Here is a 19048-nt window from a genome sequence, read left to right on the forward strand (position 1 = left end):
TTGGTTATTTTACACAAGAGTTTCTCAGTTTATCATCTCCCTAAGAAAATTATAATTCAATTAATTATTTTATGATTCTATAAACTAATGTGATGGAAATAAGCTGAGGGTAATATGAATATTATATAGCTATATATTTTTATATACATTTTTATCAAGAGCCCAGAATGTAGTGAGAAAAATCGACAAGTGTATTGAAATATGTATACATATATTTAACAATATGCATCTCCATTTATTTATAAGGCTATCAAACTTACCATGTATGTGTGTGTGTATTTATATATCTATGCAGTAGTTAGGAAACCCTGGTGGCGTAGTAGTTAAGAGCTATGGCTGCTAACCAAAAGGTCCGCAGTTTGAATCTACCAGGCCCTCCTTGGAAACCGTATGGGGCAGTTCTACTCTGCTCTATAGGGTCCATATGAGTTGGAATCAACTGGATGACAACGGGTTTATACAGTGGTTAAGCGTTTGGCTGCTAATCAAAAGGTCGGCAATTTGAATTCACCAGCCACTCCTTGGATGTATGGATGTGGGTATTCAGGATATTTCTATTCTATAAATTTTAAGCTGTTGACATATCTTAATTTTACTAATATTATAAATAGTCAATTTGATTTACAAGATATATATACTTGAATATGTATCTCAGTGAGTTCTGTTGTGAAATAAAATGACAGATAATAATTTTTAAATGCATATAATTTATATAACATGTAGACAATTTCAGTGAAATTTGGTGTAGTGAAACATATCCTGATTTTTATTTTAAATTCTCTTATTAAAGTACTAGGATAAACAATCGACTATTATATCTTTAGCATCCAGGCTTATACCTTCAGATATAATCATCCTTTTGAATGGTGGCATTTTGAGATACTGGCTTTTGATTGTAATTTAAGGACATTTCATTACCTCTTACCTGAGATAACCCAGTTGCTTTCCTTTTGGGTCTACATGCCATGCTCATTCAAAGTGGCTCAGTTGAGTAGATGCCTTTGGCTCATATGCAGTAGCTTAGAAAGAAAATAATCTTTGATCTAGATCTAAATCATATTGACTAGACAGCACCCTTTAAGCTAGTTTGATTTCCCCAGGAAAGTGGACGAACCTGTTGAAATATAAACACTGAGTGTGTGTGTGTGTGTGTGAGTGTATGTACACTTGTATACATATGCAGCCATGGCTTTCTTTTGCATGATAGTATTCAGACTTCCACCTGGGGGTTTCCAAATGTCTTAAGATTTCCATCCATAATTGAAGTCTACTTTTCAAAAGTGTAGCTGACAGCTCTGTATTAACCACATTTTAAACTATAGTTTCATCTAATCTGTGGGGAATGCAATGGACTCTTAAAATACAGCAACAGCTCTGAGAGCTTCTGTAATTTCCTTGGTTTAGTTAAAAATGCATAGATTCCTTTCTTCATTAAACTTGCAATTTGGATTACAGATTTTGGTTAATACCACAAAAAAAATGTTACAAACTTGGGAATAGTTTATTGCTGCTTAATGTAAAGTATTTGTTAGTTGTTTCATAACAGCTTTACAAGATAAAATACATTTAGCCACAATTTTATGGCCGTAGCTTAATCCTAAGACCTAGAAACTTAAAAAAAAAGAAAGAAAAGAAACCATGGACCTTTGTTTGTAGGCCTTTCTTTTTTTCCATTCTTTATTTTTCTTTATATTAACTTTTTTTTCTTTATTACACTTTGCCAAAAAAGCATTTAGGGTATTGACTTGTTTATATATGTTTGGCTGTAATTGTTCTCCAAATGTTTATTCAAAATCACTTGCTCTCTTGCATCCAGATAATGCGTTCTTTAAATTATACCTCTTATTCATTCATCATAATGGGGGCATAATTGAATTCCAGTCCTGTAAGCAAAATGCACCTTTAACAACACTATCAAAATAACAATGCATTTGTGTATATATGTAAGATATGTGTACAAATTACTCAGTTCTGCCTTTTTTCTCTTTTAGTGAACTTACTGGATTCACGTACTGTCATGGGGGATCTGGGATGGATTGCTTTTCCAAAAAATGGGGTAAGTCTTTATGACATGTTTCCCTAAAACTAAAGCTACCTGAGTAGGCATCATGCTAAATGATCACACGTGGTTGAAAATGTCCTGGAGGTGTTAAGAGACGAAGGAGGATGGGTAAGGAAAAATTCAGACTACCTCTGCTGAAAAAAAGAACCAAATGTGGAGAGGAGGGTTTGAATTACTTATTTTCCTTTGTGAGTTTCCTCTACATATAAATGTTCAGCATTCAGGAATGTTTCAGACTGAAGAAACTGACAAATTTTCAAAATAATTTTCCATAAAGGAAGAGTATTTGACTTGCTGCTGATTTACTGTTACTCATGATTATATAATATAGGAAATACAAGCTAATGCTACGGCTGTGAACCAAGAAGTCGGCAGTTCAAATCCGCCAGGTGCTCCTTGGAAACTCTACGGGGCAGTTCTGCTCTGTCCTATAGGGTCACTATGAATTGGAATCGACTTGGCGGCAGTGGGTTTGGTTTTATTTTATTTTTGGTTGGTCTCTATGACCAGTGTTGATTCAACATTGGGGTCTGTTGATTTTTTTCTTTCATTCATTATGTTAATGAAGAAAATATTATAAGAAATTCTTTTAAAGTCCATTGAGGTTAAGAGTTTCTCAGATTATTAGCTCAGTCACTATTCAGTGATTTTCTTTCAAGCTTTGAATTTTTCTTCACTGACAATTTTTCAGAAAAGGTGTTTTCACTGGAATGTTTTTATTAACAGTGATTGTTTTTAATATTAAATTGTTCTACTACTATACATTAAAAATAGAGTTTTTTGGGTGAAAATGCATCTAAATGTATCAGGAATGCTATCAGTCTAAATAGGTAAAGTGTTTAAAAAGTACTCTTTCACTACCTTTTAGTCAGTTAAAAACGCACCCATAATATCAAGTGGATTGAAAGTGTCCTGAAAAATATACGTAAAATATTATGATATAAAATCAATTGATTGTGCAGAAATCATTAAATGTATTGTGTGAAAATTATGTTAAAAAACAATTCAGACTTACATAGAAAGCTTTTTATTCCTGAATAACTTTAATATTTTAATATTATACTAATTTCTAGTTAAAACTGAACTCATCATAGAACTACAGTGTTACAATGACACATAATAACTTCAAATCTCAATTTTATGAAAAAATATTTAAGCAATTGATTATTTAAAACATATAATCTAGCTTATATGTGAAATAAATTTTTGAAAATTATACACAATAATATTTCATATGATTTTAAGGATAATTTCACTGAAGCAATAGAATATTTTTAGCAAATATGGTCATAATAAAAACCCAAATAAACAAAATTTTTTAAGTTTATAACTAATTCATGAGAAAACCAGGTGTGTAAATTGGTTCTTAAACCCAAAACCAAACCCACTGCCTTCAAGTCGATTCCTACTCATAACTACCCCATAGGATGGAGAACTGCTCCCTAGGGTTTCTAAGGCTGCCACATTTTTCTCCTGGTGGATTTACACTGCTGACCCTTCAGTTAGCAGCCGAGCGCTTTAAGTACTGTGCCACCAGGGCTTCTTAGAAAGGTTTTGTTATAATTATTCTAATTCATAGTTATTTGTACGTCAACATCCTAATCTCAATGTGCTTTATCTTCATCAATTTGGTATTTTTTTTGGTTGTTAAAAATTGTGGTTGCATTTGTACATAGAATACTGTAATATAAGTAGATTGTTAAGATACTAGAAAATAAACTAAAGGAAAGAAGTGCATCACCCACATATAGCCAGTGTCAAAATAATGATATATATTCTCTTAATCTGTCCCTCTTTTGTATCTTCTTTCTACTTCTCTTCCTTCAGTCCTTTCTCTTTTCTTCCCTTCCCCACTTCCTACATTTTTTTCTTTAATCTTCCCACCCTTCACCTACATACAGTAAGATGGCTGGGTAACATTTATCTATGGGACTCTATGCACATATTTTACACTCTACATTTTTTTCACATACCTAAAATGATGTATGGACGGTTTTGAAATTCACTTTGTGAGAAGATGGTTGGTACGGTGGTTTGAAATAAATTTTAAAAGCCTTAGAATATATGTCATATTATCTTTGAATTTAGCTTGTGTTTTTCCTCCTGCTTCCACTCCGAAGTTATTCAGAAGGGTTTTGATGAGAAGTACCTGTGAGGGTATAAGTACGATATAGTTGCTTTTGCAACTAGAAATTTTGTGGGGAAATTACTCACGTTTGTACATAAAAACAATGCTTTTCTGCATAAATAAACACATATACGTGTAGAAACACCATTGATTCCTTTATAAAAACACACCCCTCTCTATAAAGAGGAGACTCTTTTGAATTATTCTAACAAACTCATGTTTTCTTTATACTTTGTTTGCATATAATTAATATTATGTAGTATTTTTATGAGTTACTTTTTCCAAATTCCTGTAGTTTTTTTAATAATAATTTTTATTGAGCTTTAAGCGAACGTTTACAAATCACGTCAGTCTGTCACATATAAGCTTATATACACCTTACTCCTTACTCCCACTTAAAAAAAAACTCTCCCCCTAATGAGTCAGCCCTTCCAGTCTCTCCTTTCGTGACAATTTTGCCAGTTTCTAACCCTCTCTACCCTCCCATCTCCCCTCCAGACAGGAGATGCCAACACAGTCTCAAGTGTCCACCTGATACAAGTAGCTCACTCTTCATCAGCATCTCTCTCCAACCCATTGTCCAGTCCCTTCCATGTCTGATGAGTTGTCTTTGGGACTGGTTCCTGTCCTGAGCCAACAGAAGGTTTGGGGACCATGACTGCTGGGATTCCTCTAGTCTCACTCAGACCATTAAGTCTGGTCTTTTTATGAGAATTTGGGGTCTGCATCCCACTGATCTCCTGCTCCCTCAGGGGTTCTCTGTTGTGCTCCCTGTCAGGGCAGTCATTGGTTGTGGCTGGGCACCATCTAGTTCTTCTGGTCTCAGGATGATGTAAGTCTCTGGTTCATGTGGCCCTTTCTGTCTCTTGGGCTCATAGTTACCGTGTGACCTTGGTGTTCTTCATTCTTCTTTGATCCAGGTGGGTTGAGACCAATTGATGCATCTTAGATGGCCGCTTGCTAGCATTTAAGACCCCAGATGCCACATTTCAAAGTGGGATGCAGAATGTCTTCATAATAGGATTATTTTGCCAATTGACTTAGAAGTCCCCTTAAGCCATAGGCCCCAAACCCCCACCCTTGCTCCGCTGACCTTTGAAGCATTCATTTTATCCCGGAAACTTCTTTGCTTTTGGTCCAGTCCAGTTGAGCTGACCTTCCCTGTATTGTGTATTGAGTATTGTCCTTCTCTTCACCTAAAGTAGTTCTTATCTACTAACTAATCAGTAAATAACCCTCTCCCACCCTCCCTCCCTACCCTCCCTCGTAACCACAAAAGTATGTGTTCTTCTCAGTTTATACTATTTCTCAAGATCTTATAATAGTGGTCTTACACAATATTTGTCCTTTTGCCTCTGACTAATTTCGTTCAGCATAATGCCTTCCAGGTTCCTCCAAGTCATGAAATGTTTCCCAGATTCGTCACTGTTCTTTATCGATGCATAGTACTCCATTGTGTGAATATACCACAATTTATTTAACCGTTCATCCATTGATGGACACCTTGGTTGCTTCCAGCTTTTTGCTATTGTAAACAGAGCTGCAATAAACATGGGTGTGCATATATCTGTTCGTGTGAAGGCTCTTATTTCTCTAGGGTATATTCCGAGGAGTGGGATTTCTGGGTTATATGGTAGTTCTATTTCTAACTGTTTAAGATAACGCCAGATAGATTTCCAAAGTGGTTGTACCATTTTACATTCCCACCAGCAGTGTATAAGAGTTCCAGTCTCTCCGCAGCCCCTCCAACATTTATTATTTTGTGTTTTTTGGATTAATGCCAGCCTCGTTGGAGTGAGATGGAATCTCATCGTAGTTTTAATTTGCATTTCTCTAATGGCTAATGATCGAGAGCATTTTCTCATGTATCTGTTAGCTGCTTGAATGTCTTCTTTAGTGAAGTGTGTGTTCATATCCTTTGCCCACTTCTTGATTGGGTTGTTTGTCTTTTTGTGGTTGAGTTTTGACCGAATCATGTAGATTTTAGAGATCAGGCGCTGGTCGGAGATGTCATAGCTGAAAATTCTTTCCCAATCTGTAGGTGGTCTTTTTACTCTTTTGGTGAAGTCTTTAGATGAGCATAGATGTTTGATTTTTAGGAGCTCCTAGTTATCTGGTTTCTCTTTGTCATTTTTGGTAATGTTTTGTATTCCGTTTATGCCTTGTATTAGGGCTCCTAAAGTTGTCTCTAGTTTTCTTCCATGATCTTTATCGTATTAGTCTTTATGTTTAGGTCTTTGATCCACTTGGAGTTAGTTTTTGTGCATGGTGTGAAGTATGGGTCCTGTTTCATTTTTTTGCAAATGGATATCCAGTTATGCCAGCACCATTTGTTAAAAAGACTATCTTTTCTCCAATTAGCTGACACTGGGCCTTTGTCAAATATCAGCTGCTCATATGTGGATGGATTTATATCTGGGTTCTCAATTCTGTTCCATTGGTCTATGTGCCTGTTGTTGTACCAGTACCAGGCTGTTTTGACTACTGTGGCTGTATAATAGGTTCTAAAATCAGGTAGAGTGAGGCATCCCACTTTCTTCTTCTTTTTCAGTAATGCTTTACTTATCCGAGGCTTCTTTCCCTTCCATATGAAGTTGGTGATTTGTTTCTCCATCACATTAAAAAATGTCATTGGAATTTGGATCGGAAGTGCATTGTATGTATAGATGGCTTTTGGTAGAATAGACATTTTTACTATGTTAAGTCTTCCTATCCATGAGCAAGGTATGTTTTTCCACTGAAGTAGGTCCTTTTTAGTTTCTTGTAGTAGTACTTTGTAGTTTTCTTTGTATAGGTCTTTTACATCTTTGGTAAGATTTATTCCTAAGTATTTTATCTTCTTGGGGGCTACTGTGAATGGTATTGATTTGGTTATTTCCTCTTCGGTGTTCTTTTTGTTGATGTAGAGGAATCCAAGTGATTTTTGTATGTTTATCTTATAACCTGAGACTCTGCCAAAATCTTCTATTAGTTTCAGTAGTTTTCTGGAGGATTCCTTAGGGTTTTCTGTGTATAAGATCATGTCATCTGCAAATAGAAATAATTTTACTTCCTCCTTGCCAATCCGGATCCCCTTTATTTCTTCATCTAGCCTAATTGCTCTGGCTAGGACCTCTAGCACAATGTTGAATAAGAGTGGTGATAAAGGGCATCCTTGTCTGGTTCCCATTCTCAAGGGAAATGCTTTCAGGCTCTCTCCATTTAGAGTGATCTTGGCTGTCGGCTTTGTATAGATGCTCTTTATTATGTTGAGGAATTTTCCTTCAATTCCTATTTTGCTGAGAGTTTTTATCATGAATGGGTGTTGGACTTTGTCAAGTGCCTTTTCTGCATCAATTGATAAGATCATGTGGTTTTTGTCTTTCATTTTACTTATATGGTGGATTACATTAATGGTTTTTCTAATATTAAACCAGCCTTGCATACCTGGTATAAATCCCACTTGGTCGTGGTGGATTATTTTTTTGATATGTTGTTGAATTCTATTGGCTGGAATTTTGTTGAGGATTTTTGCATCTATGTTCATGAGAGATATAGGTCTGTAATTTTCTTTTTTTGTGGTGTCTTTACCTGGTTTTGGTGTCAGGGAGATGGTGGCTTCATAGAATGAGTTAGGCAGTATTCCGTCATTTTCTATGCTTTGAAAGACCTTTAGTAGTAGTGGTGTTAACTCTTCTCTGAAAGTTTGGTAGAACGCTGCAGTAAAGCCATCCAGGCCAGGGCTTTTTTTTGTTGGGAGTTTTTTGATTACTGTTTCAATCTCTTTTTTTGTTATGGGTCTATTTAGTTGTTCTACTTCTGATTGTGTTAGTTTAGGCAGGTAGTGTTTTTCTAGGAATTCATCCATTTCTTCTAGGTTTGCAAATTTGTTAGAGTACACTTTTTTGTAATAATCTGATATGATTCTTTTAATTTCAGTTGGGTCTGTTGTGATTGGCCTCTCTCGTGTCTTATTCGGGTTATTTGTTTCCTTTCCTGTATTTCTTTAGTCAGTCTGGCCAATGGATTATCAATTTTGTTAATTTTTTCAAAGAACGAGCTTTTGGCTTTGTTAATTCTTTCAATTGTTTTTCTGTTCTCTAATTCATTTAGTTCAGCTCTAATTTTTATTATTTGTTTTCTTCTGGTGCCTGATGGATTCTTTTGTTGCTCACTTTCTATTTGTTCAAGTTGTAGGGACAGTTCTCTGATTTTGGCTCTTTGTTCTTTTTGTATGTGTGCGTTTATCAATATAAATTGGCCTCTGAGCACTGCTTTTGCTGTGTCCCAGAGGTTTTGATAGGAAGTATTTTCATTCTCATTGCATTCTATGAATTTCTTTATTCCTTCCTTAATGTCTTCTATAACCCAGTCTTTTTTCAGGAGGGTATTGTTCAGTTTCCAAGTATTTGATTTCTTTTCCCTGATTTTTCTGTTATTGATTTCCACTTTTATGGCCTTGTGGTCTGAGAAGATGCTTTGTAATATTTAGATGTTTTGGATTCTGCAAAGGTTTGTTTTATGACCTAATATGTGGTCTATTCTAGAGAATGTTCCATGTGTGCTAGAAAAAAAAGTATTCTTTGCAGCAGTTAGGTGGAGAGTTCTGTATAAGTCAAAGAGGTGAAATTGGTTGATTGTAGTAAGTAGGTCTTATGTGTCTCTATTGAGCTTTTTACTGGATGTCTTGTCCTTCTCTGAAAGTGGTGTGTTGAAGTCTCCTACTGTAATTGTGGAGGTGTCTATCTCACTTTTCAGTTCTGTTAAAATTTGTTTTATGTATCTTGCAGCCTTGTCATTGGGTGCATAAATATTTAATATGGTTATACCTTCTTGGTCAATTGTCCCTTTTATCATTGTGTAGTGTCCTTCTTTATCCTTTGTGGTGGATTTAAGTTTAAAGTCTATTTTGTCAGAAATTAATATTGCTACTTCTCTTCTTTTTTGCTTATTGTTTGCTTGATATATTTTTTCCATCTTTTTTTTTTTTTTGAGTTTTAGTTTGTTTGTGTCTCTAAGTCTAAGGTGTGTCTCTTGTAGGCAGCATATAGACGGATCGTGTTTCTTTATCCAGTCTGAGACTCTGTCTTTTTATTGGTGCATTTAGTCCATTTATATTCAGTGTAATTATAGATAAGTATGTGTTTAGTGCTGTCATTTTGATGCCTTTTTATGTGTGTTGTTGACAACTTCATATTTCCATTTACTTTTTTGTGCTGAGTTATTTTTCTTTGTAAATTGTGTGTTCCTCATTTTCATAGTATTTGACTTTATGTTTGCTGAGTTGTTACATTTTTCCTGGTTTTTATTTTGAGTTATGGAGTTGTTATACCTCTTTGTGGTTACCGTAATATTTACCCCTATTTTTCTAAGTAAAAACCTAACTTATATTGTCCTATATCGACTTGTATCCCTTTCCATATGGCAGTTCTATGCCACCTGTATTTAGTCCCTCTTTTTGATTATTGTGATCTTTTATATATTGACTTCAATGATTCCCTGTTTTGAGCGTTTTTTTTTTTTTAATTAATCTTAATTTGTTTTTGTGATTTCCCTATTTGAGTTGATATCAGGATGCTCTGTTCTGTGACCTTGTGTTGTATTGGTATCTGATATTATTGGTTTTCTGACCAAACAATTTCCTTTAGTATTTCTTGTAGCTTTGGTTTGGTTTTTGCAAATTCTCTAAGCTTGTGTTTATCTGTAAATGTCTTAATTTCACCTTCATTTTTCAGAGAGAGTTTTGCTGGATATATGATCCTTGGCTGGCAGTTTTTCTCTTTCAGTACTCTGTATATGTCATCCCATTGTGTTCTTGCCTGCATGGTTTCTGCTGAGTAGTCTGAACTTATTCTTATTGATTCTCCCTTGTAGGAGACCTTTCTTTTCTCCCTGGCTGCTTTTAAAATTTTCTCTTTATCTTTGGTTTTGGCAAGTTTGATGATAATATGTCTTGGTGATTTTCTTTTTGGATCAATCTTAAATGGGGTTCGATGAGCATTTTGAATAGATATCCTTTCATCTTTCATGATGTCAGGGAAGTTTTCTGCCAACAGATCTTCAACTATTCTGTGTTTTCTGTGGTCCCTCTCTGTTCTGGGACTCCAGTCACACGGAAGTTATCCTTCTTGGTAGAGTCCCACATGATTCTTAGGGTTTCTTCATTTTTTTAAATTCTTTTATCTGATTTTTTTTCAGCTATATTGGTGTTAACTCCCTGGACCTCCAGATCTCCCAGTCTACATTCTAATTTCTCATGTCTGCTCCTCTGACTTCGTACTGCGTTGTCTAATTCTGTAATTGTATTGTTAATCTTTTGGATTTCTGAATGCTGTCTCTCTATGGATTCTTGCAACTTATTAATTTTTCCACTATGTTCTTGAATAATCTTTTCGAGTTCTTCAACTGCTTTATCAGTGTGTTCCTTGGCTTTTTCTGTAGATTGCCTTATTTCATTTCTGAGGCCATCCCTGATGTCTTGAAGCATTCTGTAAATTAGTTTTTTATAATCTGTATCTGGCAATTCCAGGATTGTATCTTCATTTGTGAAAGATTTTGATTCTTTAGTTTTGGGGGTTGTAGAAGCAGTCATGGTCTGCTTCTTTATGTGGTTTGATATCGACTGCTGTCTCCGAGCCATCACTAAGATATTGTAGTGATTTATTCTATATTTGCTCACTGAGTCTTATCTTGTTTTGTTTTCTTTCAGTATACGTAGATGGGGTACTAGATTGCACTGTCTTGATTGTTGTAGCCCTTGACTCACTTATGTCCTATTACCAGCTGGTTTGGGCTGTTACCAGATATATAAGCCTGAGTCCATTCACTATTCTTGAGTAGAATCTGATTTTGGGTCCACCTAGAGAAGTAGTGGTGATAGTTGTGTGCACCAGACCTTAGGCCCCCAAAGCAAGTACCTCTACAGATTGGTAGGTGTCACCCTCCTTAGACCCCTAAGGCAGGAGGCTAGGTGGTCTGGGGGGAGCTTCAGCCCTCAGTTCCCTGTTGTGGGTCAGTGAGGGCTCTGTTGAATACCCAGAGATACCAGACCTGGGAAACTTGTCTTTCCATTAAATCCGCTAAAACAATTGCAGTCAGATCCCTATCAGAAATGCCTTTGCATTATAATAGCCACCTTGTTCTCTGTAGGGATGAAAGCCCGATACTGTGGATCACCTATGCTTGGCTGGAGCTGGTTCTGTGTTTTTAGTCCAATTAGGGAAGGATTTTTGGTCTCTGGGTTTTTTGTGGTTGCTTCTCTCAGGCCAGAAGAATGGGTTAGGAAAAGACCAAAAAAAAAAAAAAAAAAGGAAAGGAAAAAAAGAAAAACCACGAAGCAGTTCTCCCTCTGGCTCAGGAAATTCCAATGTTAATGAAGCCGCCTGGGAAGGGGAGGGGAGGGTTCAGATAAACAGGAGAGAGTAGCACCCGAGAATATAGACAAAGTTACTTATCTTGCTTGGGATGACTGTTTTACCTGAGATTCCCGAGGGGCGCATCGACTTTGTTCGCTGGGTGGGTAGAGATTGTCCCCGATGGTCAGGCCCACGTCCCGTGCTTGCGCTGTCTCAGAAGCCGTGGTTAGTTCCTCTGCTCCCAGTCCAAAGCCCAGCGCCAAGGTTCCCCGGCTGGGACGCTGCACTCCTGGCTCCAAAACCAGTCGCTGCCTCCCAGTGACTTCTCCTCCTACCAGCCGCGTCGCTGTGCTGCCTGCGTGGACTGGCTGGGCTTCCCCCGAGGTCAGTTCAGGGGGCTAGGGCTGCGCCCCGTTTTTGTGCGGTCTCAGGGTGCCGTGCTTAGCTCCCCTGCGCCCAGTCCAAAGCCTGGCGCCAAGGTTTCCTGACTGGGACGCTGGCTCCAGGCCCCGAAAACAGTCGCTGCTTCCCCTTGGTTGTTGGTTCTCAGTCTCTGTCACTCAGGTCAACTCTTTAGATCTGTGTTTGATGGTCAGGGTTTGTAGATTGTCATGTATGTGATCGATGCACTTGTTTTTCTGAGTTTTCGTTGCAAGAGGGATCTGAGGTAGCGTCTACCTAGTCAGCCATCTTGGCCCCGCCTGCCTGCAGTTTTTTTTAATGAACGATGTTTTCTTTGATATGGTTATAGAAAATGTCAGCATTGAAGACAGAGAAGTTAGAGGAGCTTAGTGAATATGACACAGTGGCTGCAGCAGTGGGCTCAAGCATATCAATAATCATGAGGATGGTGCAGGACTGGGTAGTATTTTGTTCTGTTGTACATAGGGTCACTATGGGTCGGAACTGACTCAACGGCACCTTACAACAGTGAATATGAATTTGTCCAAGTGGGATGAATAAGTGTAGAGTCTACGTGTTAGAGTTTGTGTTATGCCACTCAAATGCAAAATGAAGAAAATGATGAAAAACTTTTTAAAATTGTATTTTAAAGAAAATGAGTGTCCAAAGATATAAATAATTCTAATAAGAAATATTTTTGTATGTATATATATTTGAAAAATATTATATTATTAACAGTTGCTATGGATTTAATTGTGTCCCCCAAAACATATATGTGAAAGTCCTAACCCCTGTATCTATGAATGTGATCCTCTTTGAAAATAGGTTTTTTTTCTTTTCTTACATTGACAAGGTCATACTGGAGTAGGGTGGGTTCTAAACCTAATCCCTTCAGACTGTCGTCTTATCATGGGGAGTGCAGACAAAGAGACAGACACACAAGAGGAGACCCTACGTGAGGAAGGAGGAAGGTGCACCTGTAAGTAGCACAGGAAATCCAAGGGTTGCTGGTAGTCATCCTAAAACAGGAGAGAGTTCCTTGGAAGGAACTGACATGGCTGAAACTCTGATACAGTCTTTCTAAAATAGGCGCACAAACCTCATAGCAATACATTTGGTCTAATTTTCTGACAAAATCCTGTGGCCAAATAACAGTAGACCTATTAGACTCCTTCTGAAGTAAACATTTTCTCACTTAAGGTTCTCTTCTCTCTTTTTCTGTTTTATACTGTCAGTCCCATATTCATCCACACACACTTAGAAGATGTATTTTGCTCCCTTCTAATTTCATTACAGTTATTTCAGTCAATTTCTGCAACATCTAATGTTGACTAATCTATATAGTCTAAGCAAGGATGTAAACATTATGGTTTCCTAGAATTTTTAACAAATGTTTTCAAGGCTTGTGCCTGTGAGAATAAAATTAACAGTTATGGTGTTTGTTTAGAACAGATTATGATCTTATGTCTTAGAAATTCCACTATTGCTTTTTTTTTTTTTTTTCCATATGTTGTTGTTACAAATGATCACAAGATACACCTGCCTCCTTTGCTTTGGTGGATCCAGCTCTTCCCCCACTGAGTTCTTTGTGCTTCCTGTAGCACACAAGGGGAAACCTCCGCATTCCCCTGAGCTCCACCTCTGAGTTCTAGCACATGTTCTGCTTTTATTTTTGCTGTACTTCCCTCCTAGTCAAAGAAAGAGGTTAAACATTATTCAGAAATCTTCTCTTGTGCTGACTTTAGAGGCTATTAGGATCATTCATAATAATTTATTCATTTGAGGTATATTTTAGAATATTGACTGCTTACTTCATATTTGTACAAAAATGGAGACAGCAATTTTCTGTCTGCCTGGGAAAGAAAAAGCAATAGCCCTAGTCAGTGGAGTCTTCAAACAGTAGTTTATGGCTTTTCTTGTTTTATTGTCATTTTGTAATATTTCCTGATTTCTTTGAGACAGAGAGGCTGTGTATTTGGTTTTGAAGTTGAAAGTGACTAACGTTCAGTCAAAAAAGCCTGTGAATTTATCATTAGTGTTGTATGTGGGTTCATCTGAATCAAGAAAAACTTGAGGTGGCTTTTCTCCTCTAATACTAAGATTTTGGCAAAAGTAGGGAGGGATTTTGTGCATGATTCTCTTTCCTGAAAATGAAAGGCAAAGAATGAGGAGCAATATTTGAACACTACTTATTTCTTATATTTTGGTTATGATCACAGTGGGTATTGCCAGAACCTTATTTTGGCATTGCTTCATATTGAATGAGAGGAAAGATAATGACAAGCACTGAGGCTCATGCTGAGCATGGAGAGTAATAAAGGTTAAAGTAATGCTGAAGTGGTTAAAAAAGAACACATTAATGGATATACAAAAGCTCTTTATTTGGGCAGTGATAGAAAATAATTCCAAAGGGAATGGATATTATATAATGCAAATGCCAGTATAATGAAGAACCCGGTCCAATCTCAAGTAGTTTTATAATCATTATTTTTTTTAGAAAAAGAAAAAGCACATCACCGAACCCGTAACGTAATTAAGATAAATAATTGAAGGAATTCAAGACAGCCATTAAGCATACAGAGAAGTCTATAGGAAGCAAAAGTTGGCATTTAGATTTCCCACATGGAAATTTAGCAATCGTCTTAGTTATCTAGTGCTGCTACAATAGAAATACCATAAGGAGATGGCTTTAACAAACGGAGATTTATTTTCCCACAGTTTCAGAGACTAGAAGTCAGAGTTTAGAGCGCTGGCTCTTGAGGAAGCCTTTCTCTCTGTTGGCTTGGAAGGAAGGTCCCTGTCTCTTCAGCTTCTGCTTCCTGGTCCCTTGGAGATCTCCATGTGTCTTACCATCTATCTTACCCATCTCTGCTAGATCACTTGCTTGTTTAATCTCAAAAGAGTTTGACTCAAAACACACCCTGCACTAATCCCAAATGGGATTATAACCCTGGGTTATAACCACAGGCATAGAGGTTAGGAATTACAATACATATTTTTTAGGGACAGGATTCAATCATTAAGAGCAGTTATGAAGGAAGTTCTTTAAAATGTCCAACTCTGCATCTGCATCTGAGACAAATGTTGTAGTTAGTCTTTGCTATATGCAAATATATTGAATGAATTAGCAATAGTCACCATATATTCCTAAAAATAGGAATGAGACATACATTTATTATTTGCTCATTACATATAATTCTGATTGTACACTCAAAGTCAATATAAAGTAATGCAAATATTTTCTTACTTAAACCAAAAGGACCAAACCCATTGCTGTTGAGTCGATTCCTATAGCGCCCCTTAGGACAGAGTAAAACTGCTGCTCCGTAGGGTTTCCAAGGAGCTGCTGATGGATTAGTATTGCTGACCTTGTTGTTAGCAGCCAAACTCTTAACCACTGTGTCACCAGGGCTTCTTTCTTCCTTACCCCCAAACCCCAGTGCCGTTTTTGTTCCTTAAAACAAACAAATAAATAGACTCGTTGCCTTCGCTTCAGTTGAACACTTTGCCCACATTATACGGAAGCTCATAAATGTAAACTGGAAAATGACTTTTATCCATTGGTATCCTCTTCTTAATCCCTTCTCTCTACCTTCACCCCACTTGGTTAATTAAAAGCTTCATCCTTTAAAAGATCACAGTTTAAATACTACTCCCTCAGAGAAGTATAGCTGTAAGACTAAGTCTAATCCTACCTGATAGAAATCACACTGTGAAATTCTTCTTTTTCCCTCCATCTCAAACCCATCTGTGTTTTTTTCTCTCCAGATTGCAATGTGTACAGCTATGTTGTCCGTAGTCATCATCTTGCCTACCTGTGTCTACAAACTCTTAATTCTTCTGATTTGTTCCATTTTTGGATTCCCCCTCCCCCCATTTTTCTATATAACAAACAGGGGGCATAAATGTGAACAAAGAGATCTAGGTGATTTCTAAAAAATCATCTACAAGTAACTATTACCTGTTTTATGATGTGAGGTACCAGCGTGCAAACCGGCATAAAACAACAATTTCCCTGTATAATCTTTCACATATTGATCCTAGTACCTTCTTTTCCCCTCTTCTCTGTAAGGATATTTTTAGTTTTCTGTATATATGTTTCTTTGCCAGATGATATTATAAACCAAAGCCAAACTCATTGCTGTCAAGTTGATTCTGACTATAGGACAGAGTAGAGCTCCTCTATAGGGTTTCCAAGGAGTGCCTGGTGGATTTGAACTGCTGACCTCTTGGTTGGCAGTCGTAGCTCTTAACCACTCCAGCACCAGGGTTTCCAAATTTTTTTTTTTTTTATATAGTCCATGTAAAATTGGGCCTAAAGTCATTTGCCACCTGAAAAACATCTGTTCTCATTGGCATTTGCACCAGTTTTCGTGTATGAATACAATGATTTTTTGTTTGTTTACTCCCTTTTTCCCATTCATTAATGAAGACGTTAAATAAAACTGGGCCTTACAGCGGGTCCCAGGGACCAAACACCAGATATTCTTCTGACTGGTTTGATTGCTGTTTATCATGATCCTTTTTTTTTTTTTTTTTTAACCGTCCTTCAGCTGTTTTCAATTCATGTGATAGTGCTCCCATGCAAGTCAATTTGAATTAATTTTGCCAGCAAAATGCTTTATGGTTCTGAGTGCATAATCTCCCTCTCCCACAGAGAAAAAAATATACTATAATCATCCAGCATTCCTGTTGATTATTTCCATTAAAGGCAGCAGGGGAAGAGAGAATGCTCAAGACTCCCCCCGTGCTTCAAGTTTTTTGAGGCTTTTGCTGTTCATTGCCTTACTTTCTTTTTTTCTTCGCTCTCTACTGTTCAGTGCTTGCACTAAGGTAAATAGTGAGAGTCCAAACTCACTGTTTAGCCCGGAATCAGGATCCTCTCAAGCTTGCTGTTGCTGTCCCTGTCAATCTCATGTCTCACTATTATTTCCCCCAAAATGAACTGATTTCTCCCTTCTTAACTCCCCGAAGGATTCATATAAATTTCTACCTCTAGTCTTTTGCAGTATAGTGCTTGAAATACTTCACCATTTACCCCTTTTACCCCTTCATTCAACCCATCTAATGCTAATAATTGTTTCAAGACCCAACTGAAGTTATATAACATGAAACCTTTCATTGCAACCGCAAGAAGGGTAACCACTTTCTAGACTGAATTGTATTACCTATTGTTTGTATGAATATTGCCACCTTTTCTAGTGTAGAGATCTTGGCTTTACCTCTAAAGTGTCATCCTATGCCTTAAATACAAATTTGTAGTAAATGTATTGGTTACTGACGGATACACATTTTGGTATCTTACTCTTTTGTAAGCACTGGCTTTTTGGAACCCAAAGGCTACAGAATTTTAACTGAAAATGGAGCTGTGAAAAGAGACACTAAAATTTGGATTTAGAGGTATTTATTTGGTAGGAGTCCTGGTGGCACCATGGTTAAGCACTCAGCTGCTAACTGAAAGATCAGCAGTTCAAACCCACCAGCTGATCTGTGGGAGAAAGATGTGGCAGTCCATGCTCCTAAAGATTACATCCTTGGAAACCCTATGGGGCAGTTCTGTTCTGTCCTATGAAGTCACTGGGAGTCAGAATTGACTCTTTGGAAAGGGTTTATTTATTGGTGTCATTCAAGACTGAGCTAGAAACAGGTTATTTAATTACACAACTTATTTTATCAGAAGACAGTTATATGCCAAAAACTGCAGTTAAATGGTGAGCAGGACCTAGTTCCTCTCCTCAGCTATTCAAATAAATAAATTGTGAGTGATGTGCCTTACAGTTGTGAAATACACAACCTACACAAACATACACAACTCAGGGATCACCTTTCCATTGAGCTCAATCAAAATTACTAACTTATATTAACGCCTACCTTCTTAGAGGCAGTATGATTAACGTGGAGAGTTTGAAATCAGCTAATCTAGATTCAAAATCTCCCTATATCTCAGTTTCATCATCTATATTTTACGTATGCTACCTACTACAGAAGAATGTTATAAGAATTAGAATAAGATAATGATGCAATGTTTAGCACAATGCCTGGTCCATATTAAGCACTCAAATGTGGTGCTGCTAGTATCCTTAGTCCTGGTTTCTGTTCTGGCTTCTTATTCTTATTTTTCTTCTCCCCAAGAGGTGGGTAGTAACTAAGATATATTTATAAGGGCATTATATTTTGATGATTACTATTTTTTTTTCTGGTATCCTTGAAATATATTTTAAGTAAAACTTAAGGATGGGAAAGGCATTCAAGTAAAGCATCTAGATAATTTATTAATAAAGACTTGAGTGGTTTTCCCAAAAGCCGCCTTGACACTTTACTCTGTAATACATTTAATTGCTTTTTACTGATGAAAACAATACAATTTTACAAATCAAAAGAGGGTTACACACTAATTGCAGCAAGCATGGTAAATTTATAGTGAAGGAAGGAAATAATTATTGAAAGCAAACTGAATAATTATAATTTTACAGATTATTTGATGGTGGACTTATAGAAATCTATGTAAATCTATTACTCTTGAAGACCATTTGGTACTGTATCACTTTACCTTGGGTTAGAACAGAAGTACAATGATAAGCATATATCTGATAATAAGCTTGATCTTCAAAAAAATTAAGTATTGCTATGCTTATTTATTGGAAACCCTGGTGGTGTAGTGGTTAAGTGCTAGGGCTGCTAACCAAAGGGTTGGTAGTTCGAATCTGTCTATACACTCCTTAGAAACTCTATGGGACAGTTCTGCTCTGTCCTATAGAGTCGCTATGAGTCAGAATCGACTCAACGGCACTGAATTTGGTTTTTGGTTTTGGTATGCTTATTTATTAAGTTGTTTTAGCATGCAAGAAATATTTCATTCAAAAATGACTGAGATAAAATACATTTCTTATGGGGATAGTCTTCAAGAGGTCTTCAACTTACAAAGTTAAATTTGTGAGTTGTCCACATAACTAAAGCTGATTTAATTATATATTGTACTATTTGTCAAATTAAAATTGGCTTCAAGTCACATAAACTTACTTCAGCTAGACTGAGGGAAAGAAAAAGATATGTTGTTAAGTCACAGAACCAAAGGTAAATTGGGTTCTTGAAATAATGGAACCAAGATGTTGGATAAACTCC

General features: G+C 36.7%; 1 protein-coding gene across 9 annotated transcripts in view; it reads left to right on the forward strand.

The window, feature by feature from the left end:
• EPHA5 (EPH receptor A5) overlaps nucleotides 1-19048 on the forward strand; it is a 407780-nt gene that overhangs the window by 30669 nt on the left and 358063 nt on the right. For all 9 annotated transcript variants that reach the window (XM_049886190.1, XM_049886191.1, XM_049886192.1 and 6 more), the window contains exon 2: nucleotides 1992-2056. In XM_049886190.1, coding sequence (XP_049742147.1) covers nucleotides 1992-2056 — 65 coding nt within the window. The remainder of the gene's footprint in view (nucleotides 1-1991; nucleotides 2057-19048) is intronic.

Source organism: Elephas maximus, chromosome 5, assembly GCF_024166365.1.
Source record: "Elephas maximus indicus isolate mEleMax1 chromosome 5, mEleMax1 primary haplotype, whole genome shotgun sequence".
In the NCBI taxonomy this organism is placed as follows: domain Eukaryota; kingdom Metazoa; phylum Chordata; class Mammalia; order Proboscidea; family Elephantidae; genus Elephas; species Elephas maximus.